Source organism: Eretmochelys imbricata, chromosome 3, assembly GCF_965152235.1.
Source record: "Eretmochelys imbricata isolate rEreImb1 chromosome 3, rEreImb1.hap1, whole genome shotgun sequence".
Classification (NCBI taxonomy): Eukaryota; Metazoa; Chordata; order Testudines; family Cheloniidae; genus Eretmochelys; species Eretmochelys imbricata.
The window spans coordinates 1,892,250-1,905,765 of NC_135574.1; the positions used below are offsets into that span (position 1 = coordinate 1,892,250).

The 13,516-nt window shown below is 57.1% G+C and overlaps 1 protein-coding gene across 5 annotated transcripts in view; it reads right to left on the reverse strand.

The window, feature by feature from the left end:
- DNMT3A (DNA methyltransferase 3 alpha) overlaps nucleotides 1–13,516 on the reverse strand; it is a 272,889-nt gene that overhangs the window by 5,370 nt on the left and 254,003 nt on the right. For 3 of the 5 annotated variants that reach the window (XM_077812262.1, XM_077812261.1, XM_077812260.1), the window contains one exon: nucleotides 3,312–3,397. The exons of 1 other annotated variant lie outside the window; for it this stretch is intronic. In XM_077812262.1, the coding sequence (XP_077668388.1) occupies nucleotides 3,312–3,397 (86 nt within the window). Of the gene's footprint in view, nucleotides 1–3,296; nucleotides 3,398–13,516 lie in introns of all 5 variants that reach the window. One more of the 5 variants, XM_077812259.1, reaches the window with a different exon arrangement.

The window sequence follows — 13,516 nt, forward strand, 5'->3', positions numbered from 1 at the left end:
CATGGCGCCTGAACGTCCTACGGGGGCTGGCCGCGCCCACGGTGGCCGTATCCCCTATGGGGGCTGGCCGCACGCATGGTGCCTGTACGCCCTACGGGGGCTGGTCGTGCCCACGGTGGCCGTATCCCCTATGGGGGCTGGCCATACACCCAAAGGGGGCTGGCCGTGCAGTGGGGCAGGTGAGGGCCCGCTGGTAATGCCAACAGCCCAGGGCTGTGCAGGACTCCCAGCACACAGTGCCACCGACCACCTGCTTGCCCCATAAAGGCCCCCGGGCAACCTTGTGGGCCCATCCTACCCATGGGGGGAGGGGGAACAGCTCATGGACCAATCCATTATCAATGGGGGGAAAAGAAGTGGTGCAGCTCGTGGACCGATCCATTAGCAATGGGGTAAGGAGGTAGAGTAACTCATGGATCTATTCATTAACCTTGGGGGGAGGAGGTACAGCAGCTCGTGGACCAAAGCATTAGCAATAGGGGGAAGAAGCAGAGACGCTCATGGACTGATTCATTAGCAATGGAGAGGAGAAAGCAGCTCATGGGCTGGTCCATTAGCAATGAGGGTGAGGAAGCATGGACTGATTAATTAGCAATGAGGAGGAGAAAGCAGCTCATGGGCTGGTCCATTAGCAATGGGGGTGAGGAAGCATTGACTTTGATGGCTTTGTGCCCAGGTATATTGCATTGCTGTTGTCCAGACATGGGATGATGAAGGTGTGACTAACCACGGCCAAGTCCTTATCTGCCAGGATGGAATGGAGTCTCCTAACGAAAATGGATGTTGCTATTAGAAAGGACTCAAATCTGTGTATCCTCCATGGGCTGTGAAAGAGGAGAGCTTCCCCCATCCCAAGGAAGTTCTTTCATGGGTGATCCATATGGATCAGAGTCCATGTCTGTGGAGGGGGAAGGCTGGGGGAATCAGGGGTGGTATTGGGAGGAAGGTTGGTCTCCATGGCATTGTCCCTGCTAGCCCTGGCCTGAAAAGCATCCCAGTGTGAGGTAATTCTGAACCAGGCAGAATGACACTAAGCTGGGGGGGGAGAGGTAAATAAGCTGGAGGGTAGGAATAGGGTCCAGAGTGACCTAGACAAATTGGAGGATTGGGCCAAAGGAAATCTGATGAGGTTCAACAAGGACAAGTGCAGAGTCCTGCACTTAGGAAGGAAGAATCCCATGCACTGCTACAGACTGGGGACCGACTGGCTAAGCGGCTGTTCTGCAGAAAAGGACCTGGGGATTACAGTGGACGAGAAGCTGGATATGAGTCAACAGTGTGCCCTTGTTGCCAGGAAGGCTAACGGCATATTGGGCTGCATTAGTAGGACCATTGCCAGAAGATCAAGGGAAGTGATTATTCCCCTCTGTTCCACACTGGTGAGGCCACATCTGGAGTACTGTGTCCAGTTTTGGGCCCCCCACTACAGAAAGAATGTGGACAAATTAGAGAGTCATTCACAGGACAATAAAAATGATTAGGGGGCTGGGGTACATGACTTATGAGAAGAGGCTGAGGGAACTGGGCTTGTTTAGTCTGCAGAAGAGAAGAGTGAGGGCGGATTTGATAGCAGCCTTCAACTACCAGAAGGGGGTTCCAAAGAGGATGGAGCTCGGCTGTTCTCAGGGGTGGCAGATGACAGAACAAGGAGTAATGGTCTCAAGTTGCAGTGGGGGAGGTCTAGGTGGGATATTAGGAAACACCATTTCACTAGGAGGGTGGTGAAGCACTGGAAGGGGTTCCCTAGGGACGTGGTGGAATCTCCTTCCTTAGAGGTTTTTAAAGCCCAGCTTGACAAAGCCCTGGCTGGGATGATTTAGTCGGGGATTGGTCCTGCTTTGAGCAAGGGGTGGGACTAGGTGACCCCCTGAGGTCCCTTCCAACCCTGATCTGCTATGATTCTATGACTGGTCCATTAGCAATGGGGGTGAGGAAGCATGGACTGGTCCATTAGCAATGGGAGGGAGAAAGCAGCTGAAGTAGCTCATGAATTGATCTATTAACAATGGAGCAGCTCCTGGGTCAATCCATGGGGGGGGGGGGGGAAGTGGAGCATACAGTGCACTGATCCATTAGCCATGGGGTGGTGGGGGAGGAGACAGCAGCTCGTGGACCAATCCATTAGCATAGGGGGGAGGAAATGGAGCAGCTTGTGGACCAACCCATTAGCAATGCAGGGAGGAGGCGGAGCAGCTCCTGGACAGAGGGGAGGAGGCAGAGCAGCTCCGCATTGGCAATGACCTGAGGAAGCAGAGCGGCTCCTGGACCGATCCATTAGCAACGGGGTGGTGGGGGAGTAGACAGCAGCTTCTGGACCGATCCATTAGCAACAGGGTGGTGGGGGAGGAGACAGCAGCTTCTGGACCGATCCATTAGCAACGGGGTGGTGGTGGTGTGCTGGAGAAAGCAGCTCCTGGACCAATCTGGAGAATTTCCAGGTGATTCAGCCTCGCTACTTCCTCCGCCAGAGGCAGGAGAGCCAGTTACACTCCTGCTCGGTGGAGTCACTCATGCCCCTCTGATCACACTGCTGCTGCAGGGACATCACTCTCTGCCTCTCCCCCGCTGACTCTGGCCCTGCTCAGAATGGGACCACAAACGCCACCACCCAGCACTTCACAAACACTCACAACTCGTCTGCCCTGCCCCCTGCGCTGGCTGAAGTCTCATCCTCATCTTACAGAGGAGGACACTGAGGCACACAAGGGGAAAGGACTCGACTAGGGTCAAAGAGGGAGCTGGTGTCAAAGCCTGAAAGAGAACCCAGGAGTCCTGGCTCCCTGGCCTGGGCTCTCAGTGCTCTGCCCGTGCAAAGAGTGAGCGTCAGCTGCCGAGGGCCATGGGAACACACAAGGAACGTTCCTCGAACGGAAAGGGCTGAGCTATGCTGGTGGGAGTCACGCCGGGATTCCTGGTGAAGAGAGGAGCCTGGGACTTTGTCTCTTTGTGAGGATATGCTCAGGGTAGAAATCAGGAGTCCTGAGCTCCCATGTGCCCCCAAAGGCTGCTCTGCAGAGTGGAGGGCAAAGAGCTGGGAGCGAAATCTACAACCCGATTACCCGCACTCCTCACGGCCTTGGGGTGCCCTGCTCGGAGCACACACGGGTGACCTGGCCCCTTCATGCCTACAGTAGCACCGAACAACAGAGAATAGGCTGAGTGCTAAGGGGCTGAAGGGCTCCAAAGGCTGGTTCGAAGAGGCACGATTAAAATGAATTATGCTGGCTGGCAATCCCCCGGCCCCTGCTCCGCTATCATGCAAGAAGCAAACGGCCCAAAACTCGGGGTTCTCTCACCATGCTCTCACCAACCTGTTCATACCGGGAAGGTTACCCCAGAAGTACCGGGCCCTGTGCGCTGCAGACACCTCTTTGGCATCAATCATCACTGGGTTGGACTGCAAACAAGGAAAAAAAGCAGTAAAGTAACACAACATGCCCACAGCACAGATGTGCTGCAACACAGCTCCATGACAGTGCTGTAACACTGCATCACAATCCCTAACACAGCTTCGTGACAGCGCTGTAACACTGCATCAGCCTGCCAACATAGTTCCGCAACAGTGCTATAACACTGCATCCCAGCCACCCAACACAGCTCCATGACAGTGCTGTAACACTGCATCACAATCCCTAACACAGCTTCGTGACAGCGCTGTAACACTGCATCAGCCTGCCAACATAGTTCCGCAACAGTGCTATAACACTGCATCCCAGCCACCCAACACAGCTCCGTGACAGTGCTGTAACACTGCAACCCAATCCCTAACACAGCTCCACGGCTGTCCTGTAACACTGCACCCCAGCCCCCAACGCAGCTCCACGACAGCACTGCAACACTGCACCCCAGCCCCCAACGCAGCTCCGTGACAGTGCTGTAACACTGCAACCCAATCCCTAACACAGCTCCACGACTGTCCTGTAACACTGCACCCCAGCCCCCAACGCAGCTCCACGACAGCACTGCAACACTGCACCCCAGCCCCCAACGCAGCTCCGTGACAGTGCTGCAACACTGCATCCCAGCCCCAACGCAGCTCCACGACAGCGCTGCAACACTGCATCCCAGCCCCAACGCAGCTCCACGACAGCACTGCAACACTGCACCCCAGCCCCCAACGCAGCTCCGTGACAGTGCTGCAACACTGCATCCCAGCCCCAACGCAGCTCCATGACAGTGCTGTAACACTGCATCACAATCCCTAACACAGCTTCGTGACAGCGCTGTAACACTGCATCAGCCTGCCAACATAGTTCCGCAACAGTGCTATAACACTGCATCCCAGCCACCCAACACAGCTCCGTGACAGTGCTGTAACACTGCAACCCAATCCCTAACACAGCTCCACGACTGTCCTGTAACACTGCACCCCAGCCCCCAACGCAGCTCCACAACAGCACTGCAACACTGCACCCCAGCCCCCAACGCAGCTCCATGACAGTGCTGCAACACTGCATCCCAGCCCCAACGCAGCTCCACGACAGCGCTGCAACACTGCATCCCAGCCCCAACGCAGCTCCACGACAGCACTGCAACACTGCATCCCAGCCCCAACGCAGCTCCACGACAGCGCTGCAACACTGCACCCCAGCCCCCAACGCAGCTCCGTGACAGTGCTGCAACACTGCATCCCAGCCCCAACGCAGCTCCACGACAGTGCTGCAACACTGCATCCCAGCCCCAACGCAGCTCCACGACAGCGCTGCAACACTGCATCCCAGCCCCAACGCAGCTCCACGACAGCACTGCAACACTGCACCCCAGCCCCCAACGCAGCTCCACGACAGCGCTGCAACACTGCACCCCAGCCCCCAACGCAGCTCCGTGACAGTGCTGCAACACTGCATCCCAGCCCCAACACAGCTCCACGACAGCACTGCAACACTGCACCCCAGCCCCCAACGCAGCTCCACGACAGCGCTGCAACACTGCACCCCAGCCCCCAACGCAGCTCCGTGACAGTGCTGCAACACTGCATCCCAGCCCCAACACAGCTCCACGACAGCACTGCAACACTGCATCCCAGCCCCAACGCAGCTCCACGACAGCACTGCAACACTGCATCCCAGCCCCAACGCAGCTCCACGACAGCACTGCAACACTGCATCCCAGCCCCAACGCAGCTCCACGACAGCACTGCAACACTGCATCCCAGCCCCCAACGCAGCTCCACGACCATGCTGGAACACTGCATCCCAGCCCCCAATGCAGCTCCACGACAGCACTGCAACACTGCATCCCAGCCCCAACGCAGCTCCACGACAGCACTGCAACACTGCACCCCAGCCCCCAACGCAGCTCCACGACAGCACTGCAACACTGCATCCCAGCCCCCAACGCAGCTCCACGACAGCACTGCAACACTGCATCCCAGCCCCAACGCAGCTCCACGACAGCACTGCAACACTGCATCCCAGCCCCAACGCAGCTCCACGACAGTGCTGTAACACTGCATCACAATCCCTAACACAGCTTCGTGACAGCGCTGTAACACTGCATCAGCCTGCCAACATAGTTCCGCAACAGTGCTATAACACTGCATCCCAGCCACCCAACACAGCTCCGTGACAGTGCTGTAACACTGCAACCCAATCCCTAACACAGCTCCACGACTGTCCTGTAACACTGCACCCCAGCCCCCAACGCAGCTCCACGACAGCACTGCAACACTGCACCCCAGCCCCCAACGCAGCTCCGTGACAGTGCTGCAACACTGCATCCCAGCCCCAACGCAGCTCCACGACAGCACTGCAACACTGCATCCCAGCCCCAACGCAGCTCCACGACAGCACTGCAACACTGCATCCCAGCCCCAACGCAGCTCCACGACAGCACTGCAACACTGCATCCCAGCCCCAACGCAGCTCCACGACAGCACTGCAACACTGCATCCCAGCCCCCAACGCAGCTCCACGACCATGCTGGAACACTGCATCCCAGCCCCCAATGCAGCTCCACGACAGCACTGCAACACTGCATCCCAGCCCCAACGCAGCTCCACGACAGTGCTGCAACACTGCATCCCAGCCCCAACGCAGCTCCACGACAGCGCTGCAACACTGCATCCCAGCCCCAACGCAGCTCCACGACAGCGCTGCAACACTGCATCCCAGCTCCCAACGCAGCTCTATGACTGTGTTGTATGTCACGGAGATTTGGGGAGTCAGGGCCCTGCACCCCCACTTCCTGCGATTCACCATGACTCTCAGCCAGCCGGTAGAACAGAAGGTTTATTAGAGACAACAGGAACACAGTCCGGACCAAATCTTATAGGCATAAACAGGACCCCATAGTCAGGTCCTTCTTGGGAGCAGGGAGATTAGTCCCCAGCTCTGGGGGCTCCCTCTCCCTCCCCAGCCCACTCCGAAAACAAAACGCCTCCAGCCGACTCCCCCAGCCTCCCCCCAGCCCCTCCTCCAGCCTTTGTCCAGTTTCCCAGGCAGAAGGTGTCACCTGGATCCAACCTCCCTCCCGGCTCAGGTGACAGCCAGTGAAGTCACCCCCTGCTATCTCATCACCGGTCAGACAGTGGCAGTAAACTCCCCTGCCACATTCCCAGGTCAATCCGCCCCACTCAGTCCCTGCTGCGTCCCATCTCTCCCCCCTTTGAGACTGAACTGAGCGGGGTTACACTGACCAGTGACCTGTGGAAGTTCGGGGCCCCCTCTCCGGGACGCGTCCGCTATCAGGTTGGCACTTCCCTTCACGTGGACCACGTCCATGTCGTAATCCTGCAGGAGCAGGCTCCATCTCAGGGGCTTGGCGTTGGCTCCTTTCATCTGGTGCAGCCAGGTCAGGGGAGAGTGGTCGGTGTAGACGGTGAAGTGTCGCCCGAAGAGATAGGGCTCTAGTTTCTTGAGGGCCCACACCATGGCCAGGCACTCCCTCTCAGTGGCTGCGTAGTGTTCCTCCCGGGGTAGCAACTTCTTGCTCAGGTACACGATGGGGTGTCTCTCCCCTTTTTCATCCTCCTGCATTAACACCGCCCCAGCCCCGTGTCTGAGGCATCGGTGAACACCACAAAGGACTTGTCAAAGTCTGGGTTTGCCAGAACTGGGCCACTGACCAGAGCCTCCTTCAGCACCCGGAAAGCCTCCTGGCACTGCTCGGTCCAGACCACCTTGTCTGGCTTCCCCTTCTTGCATAGCTCAGGGATGGGGGTGGCTATGGTGCTAAAGTGGGGCACAAATCTTCGATAATACCCCACCATCCCAATAAAGGCCTGGACCTGCTTTTTGGTTTGGGGCGTGGGCCAGTCTCTGATCACCTCCACCTTGGCTGGTTCTGGCTTTAGGCAGCCGCTCCCCAACCAGTGGGCCAGGTAAGATACTTCGGCCATCCCCACCTTGCACTTCTCCACATTTATGGTCAGCCCAGCTTCCTGGAGTCGGTCCAGCACTTGTCTAAGATGGGACACATGGTCCTCCCAGGTCTGGCTAAAGACAGATGTCGTCAATATACGCCATGGTAAAACTCTCCATCCCCCTCAGTAGCTGATCCACCAGGTGCTGGAAGGTGGCCGGTGCTCCCTTGAGGCCGAAAGGCAGGGCCAGGAACTCACAGAGCCCAGAGGGGTGATAAAAGGCAGATTTCAGCCGGGCATTTGCATCCAATGGCACTTGCCAGTAGCCCTTTGTAAGGTCCATGGTGGTAAGGTACCGAGCTCCTCCCAGCTTGTCTAGGAGCTCGTCAGGCCTGGGCATGGGATAGGCATCAGATACAGTGATGGCATTGAGCTTCTGATAGTCCACACAGAACCGGACCGACCCGTCCTTTCTGGGGACCAGCACCACCGGCGAAGGCCAAGGGCTGGCCGATGGCTGGATCACCCCAAAGCCAGCATGTCTCAGACGTCTCTTTCCAGATCCTGAGCAGTTTTTCCTGTGACTCGGAAGGGGGAGCATCTAAAAGGTGGGTGCGACCCTGTCTGCACCAGGTGGACAGTCAGATTAGTTTCAGAGTAACAGCCGTGTTAGTCTGTATTCACAAAAAGAAAAGGAGTACTTGTGGCACCTTAGAGACTAACCAATTTATTTGAGCATGAGCTTTTGTGAGCTACAGCTCACTTCATCGGACGTATACTGTGGAAACTGCAGCAGACATTATATACACACAGAGATCATGAAACAATACCTCCTCCCACCCCACTGTCCTGCTGGTAATAGCTTATTTAAAATGATCATCAAGTTGGGCCATTTCCAGCACAAATCCAGGTTTTCTAACCCTCCACCCCCCCCCCCACAAACTCACTCTCCTGCTGGTAATAGCCCATCCAAAGTGACAACTCTCTTCACAATGTGTATGATAATCAAGGTGGGCCATTTCCTGCACAAATCCAGGTTCTCTCACCCCCTCACCCCCCTCCAAAAACCACACACACAAACTCACTCTCCTGCTGGTAATAGCTTATCCAAAGTGACCACTCTCCCTACAATGTGCATGATAATCAAGGTGGGCCATGTCCAGCACAAATCCAGGTTTTCTCACTCCCCCCACCCCCATACACACACAAACTCACTCTCCTGCAGGAGAGTGAGTTTGTGTGTGTGTGTGTGTCCCCAGGAAAGGGGCGGGGGGTTAAGAAAGCCTGGATTTGTGCTGGAAATGGCCCACCTTGATTACCATGCACATTGTAGGGAGAGTGGTCACTTTGGAAGAGCTATTACCAGCAGGAGAGTGAGTTTGTGTGTGTGTGTGTGTGGGGGGGGGGGGGGTCGGGGTGGTGAGAAAACCTGGATTTGTGCTGGAAATGGCCCACCTTGATTATCATACACATTGTAGGGAGAGTGGTCACTTTGGATGAGCTATTGCCAGCAGGAGAGTGAGTTTGGGGGGGGGGGGGGCGGAGGGTGAGAAAACCTGGATTTGTGCTGGAAATGGCCCAACTTGATGATCACTTTAGATAAGCTATTACCAGCAGGACAGTGGGGTGGGAGGAGGTATTGTTTCATGATCGCTGTGTGTATATAATGTCTGCTGCAGTTTCCACGGTATACTTCTGATGAAGTGAGCTGTAGCTCACAAAAGCTCATGCTCAAATAAATTGGTTAGTCAGATTAGTGCGTCCAGGCTGGTTGGAAAAGAGCTGTTGGTACAGATGCAGCACCTCTCTGATCTCAGCTTGCTGGCCAGGCGTTAGCTGATCGGAGAGAGAGACTGTTTCCAGGGGGGAGCCAGCTCCTGTCTCAGGGAATAGATCTACTAAAGGGTCGTCTCCCTGCTCCTCCCAATGTCCACACATGCCGAACACCACACTCCCCCTGGCATAATATGACTTCATCATATTCACATGGTACACCCGGCGGTGGTGCGCCCGGTTCGACAGCTCCACCACATAGTTTACCAATGGCTCGACAACCTTAAAACGACAACCTTCCCAGGTGGCCTGTAGTTTGTTTTTCCTCATGGGGATGAGAACCATCACCTGATCCCCGGTGGCGTAGGCCCGCACTGTGTGGTCATACCAGACCTTCTGCTTCCTCTGGGATCTAGCCAGATTCTCCTTGGCCAAGCCCATGAGTTCAGCAAGTCTTTCTCAGACGGACAGGACATACTCCACCACTGATTCCCCATCAGGAGTGGCCTTCCCCTCCCATTTGTCTCTCATCAGGTCTAGGGGCCCCCCTTACCCTCCTTCTAAATAACAGTTTGAAAGGTGAAAACCCGGTAGACTCCTGGGGCACTTCCCTATACGCGAACAGCAGGTGAGGTAAGTACTTGTCCCAATCCTGCAGGTGCTGGTTCATAAAGGTTTTCAGCATCATCTTTAGTGTCCCGTTGAACCTCTCCACCAGCCCATTGGACTGAGGGTGATAAGCTGAGACCCAGCTGTGCCAGACCCCACATTTCTCCCACAAGCACTGGAGCAGGACCGACATGAAGTTGGACCCTTGGTTTGTCAAGACTTCCTTGCGGAACCCCACTCGGCTGGAAATGGTCAGGAGCGAATCTGCCACGGTGTCGGCTTCAATGGAAGCTAAGGGCACTGCCTCGGGGGAGTGGGTGGCGAAATCTACCACCACCAGAATGTGTTTCTTCCCCGACCGTGTCATCTTGCTGAGAGGCCCCACGATGTCAATGGCCACCTTCTGGAAAGGCTCCTCTATGAGGGGCAAAGGCCTCAAAGCCGCTTTCCCCTTGTCCCGGGCCTTCCCCACCCTCTGACAGGGGTCACAGGATTGGCAATACTGCCGGACCGTGGTAAAGACCCCGGGCCAGTAAAAGTTCTGTAGCAACCTCTGCCGGGTGCACCGGATTCCCTGGTGCCCTGCGAGGGGGATGTCATGGGCCAGGTACAGGAGCTTGCGGCGATACTTCTGGGGGACCATTGATCCCACAGGACTCTAATTCCCTTGTGGGAGCCCATTCTCGGTACAGGAACCTCTTCTCCCACAGGAACCTCTCCTGGCAGCCTCTCCTCATGTCCGTACCACACTGAGGTTGGCCAGGTCCCTGAGCTTCCGCAAGGAGGGATCTTTCCTCAACTCGGCCTGGAACTCAGCGGCTGGGGAAGGGATGGGGACCGGCTCTCTCTCACTGGCCGGGTCTGAGGCCACAGCCTCTCTGAGCCTTGTTCCTGGGCACTCCCTCCCCACCAGCCCTCGGTACCCTCGATACCCTCGCTGGCTCTGGCTACGGGTCATGACCAGGGTGTTCCGGGGGCTGTTTGGCCAGTCCTCTAGGTCACCCTCCATCAACACCTCAGTGGGTAAATGGTGGTGCACCCCCACATCCTTGGGGGGACAAGGAGGGCCCCATTTCAGATGTACCCTCGCCACGGGCACCGTGAATGGGGTCCCGCCCACCCCGTCAGGGTCAGGTAGGTGTTGGGCACCATCCGATCTGAGGCCACCACCTTGGGCCAGGCCAGCATCACCTCAGTGCCCGTATCCCAGTATCCACTGACCTTCCTCCCATCCACCGCCAGGGGAACAAGGCACTCGCTCCGCAGGGACAGCCCTGCACCCACCTTCTAAAATGCGAACCTTGAGTCTGGAGCATCCAGCCCGCCAGAGGAGCTGGTTTGGGGCCCTCCTCCCTCCTGAGCAGTTGGTACGCTGCCAGGCCCCCCTTGCCTGGGCCATCTGCCCCTTGTCCGGCTGGGTCCCTACTCAGTTAACCCTGGGTGGGTTCGGTCTGCTCAGTCTGTCCCTGAGCCTGGGGCACTGGGTCCATACGTGGCCTCTCTGGCCACAGTGACAGCAGCTCAGGTCACGTTGGTCCCCTCGAGCCAGTCGGTTGGGCCTGACGCTGGATGCTCCCCTTGGAAGGGGTTCTCCATAGCCCCCTTCGGGAGGTCCTAGGGTGACTCTCTCTCTGCATCGGGGGGGGCCTGATCCTTTGGGACTCCTCCCTGCTACCCTGTGACCGACTGTTCACTAACTTGTCGGCCAGCTGCCCTGCGTGCTGGGGGTTCTCTGGATATTTGTCCACCAATCACAGCCTCAGGTCGGATGGGCACTGTTCATACAGTTGCTCCAGTACCATCAGTTTAACCAGGTCCTCCTTCATCTGGGCCCCAGCTGCCCACTTGCGGGCATATCCCTCCATGCGGGTGGCCAGTTCTAGATATGTGCCCTCAGGGGCTTTACGCTGACTCCGGAACCTTCTCCGGTACATCTCGGGAGTCAGCCCAAACTCACGGAGCAGGCCCTTTTTGAATAGTTCATAGTCCCCTGCCTCCGTCCCTTTCATTCAGCTGTACATTGCCACAGCTTTGGGGTCCAGTAAGGGGGTGAGGAACTGGAGCCTGTCTGCAGGGTCAACCCTGTGCAGCTCGCAGGCATTCTCAAAGGCCGTCAGGAAGCTATCTATGTCCTCCCCCTCCTTCCGCTAGGCCAGGAGGCACTTATCAAAGCTCCGTGCAGTCCTGGGTCCCCCATCACTCACCGCAGCTCGGGGCTCGCTGCTCCTCAGCCTGGCCAGCTCCAGTTCATGCTGACGCTGCCTTTCGCGATCCTCTTGCTCTTTTTCGTCATCTTCCAACTCTCTCAATTTTATCTCCCTCTCCCATTCCAGCCGCCTCAGCTCCAGGGATGGGGAGCTCGGCCGGGAGGATCCCCTGCTGGCTGTGGGGTTCATGGTGCCCTCGGTATTCGCTGGGCTCCTCCCAGCCCCTCCCTGAGGCATAGGTAGGAGGGGTCTCAGGATGCCCTCGGCTGCTGTCTGACCACTCCCAGCTGGAACAGATACTGATGCCCGCCCTGCATCTGCCGGGCTGCTTCCCTCAGAGACAGGGATCGGTTCATTCAAGCGATCCTCCTCCTCCTCCAGCTGGGCAATCAGCTGTTCTTTGGTGCACTTCCCATTGCACAGCCCCCTCTGCCTGCACAGCTCCACCAGGTCGCTCTTAAGGCACTTCGCATACATCTTCCTGCTGGTCACTCACGGGCCTGTGTGCTTGCAGCTCCCCACGATTTTGAGGAGGAACCCCTAGTGCATCAGCCCTTCTCCAGGTCACCACCTCTCTCCCAGGGTCGAGCACAGACTCCTCCGCCCCTGAGTCTGCTCACCGCAGTCCCCAGCGGGACCCTGTTACTGCAACAGTCCTTCTCGCTGGTCACACACTCCAAGGGGTTAAGCGTAGCTCCTCTGCCCCCTGAAACCGCTCCTCTCCGACTCTTCAGCACGCCTGGTCCCCGTCAATCCCCCTTCGTTTTACTGCTCCCCAGTCACTTACTGCAGGAAGTGCCGCCCACGGGGTGCAGTACATCCCACCCGTCACCAGTTGTCACGGAGATTGGGGGAGTCAGGGCCCTGCACTCCCACTTCCTGCGATTCACGACTCTCAGCCAGCCAGTAGAACAGAAGGTTTATTAGAGACGACGGGAATACAGTCCAGACCAGAGCTTGTACGCATAAACAGGACCCCTTAGTCAGGTCCTTCTGGGGGGCAGGGAGATTAGTCCCCAGCTCTGGGGGCTCCCTCCTCTTCCCCAGCCCACTCCAAAAACAAAACCCCTCCAGCCGACTCCCCCAGCCTTTGTCCAGTTTCCCGGGCAGAAGGTGTCACCTGGACCCAACCCCCCTCCCGGCTCCGGTGACAGGCTCAGGTATCTTCCCAGCCAGTGAAGTCACTCCCTGCTATCTCATCACTGATCAGACAGTCCCAGTAAACTCCCCTGCCACATTCCTAGGTCAATCTGCCCCACTCAGTCCCTGCTGCGTCCCACTGTAACACTAAATACCAGCCCCCAACACAGCTGTATGACAGTTCTATCACTTTGCATTGCAGCCCCAAAATACAGCTCCATTATACCGCTCCAACACAGCATCCCACTTCCTAACACACTTCCAAGGTAGTGCTGAAAACTGCAGCCGAGCCCCCAGTACAGCTCCATGACAGTACTGCAGCACTGCATCACAGCCCCCAACACAGCTGCAGGACACTGCAGCCCAGACAGAAACACAGGTCCATGTCAGTGCTGCAAGACGGCATCCCAACCTCCAACAGAGCCCCATGACAGTCCTGTCACACTGCATCCAAGCCGGCAATTCAGCTCCATGACAGTGCTGC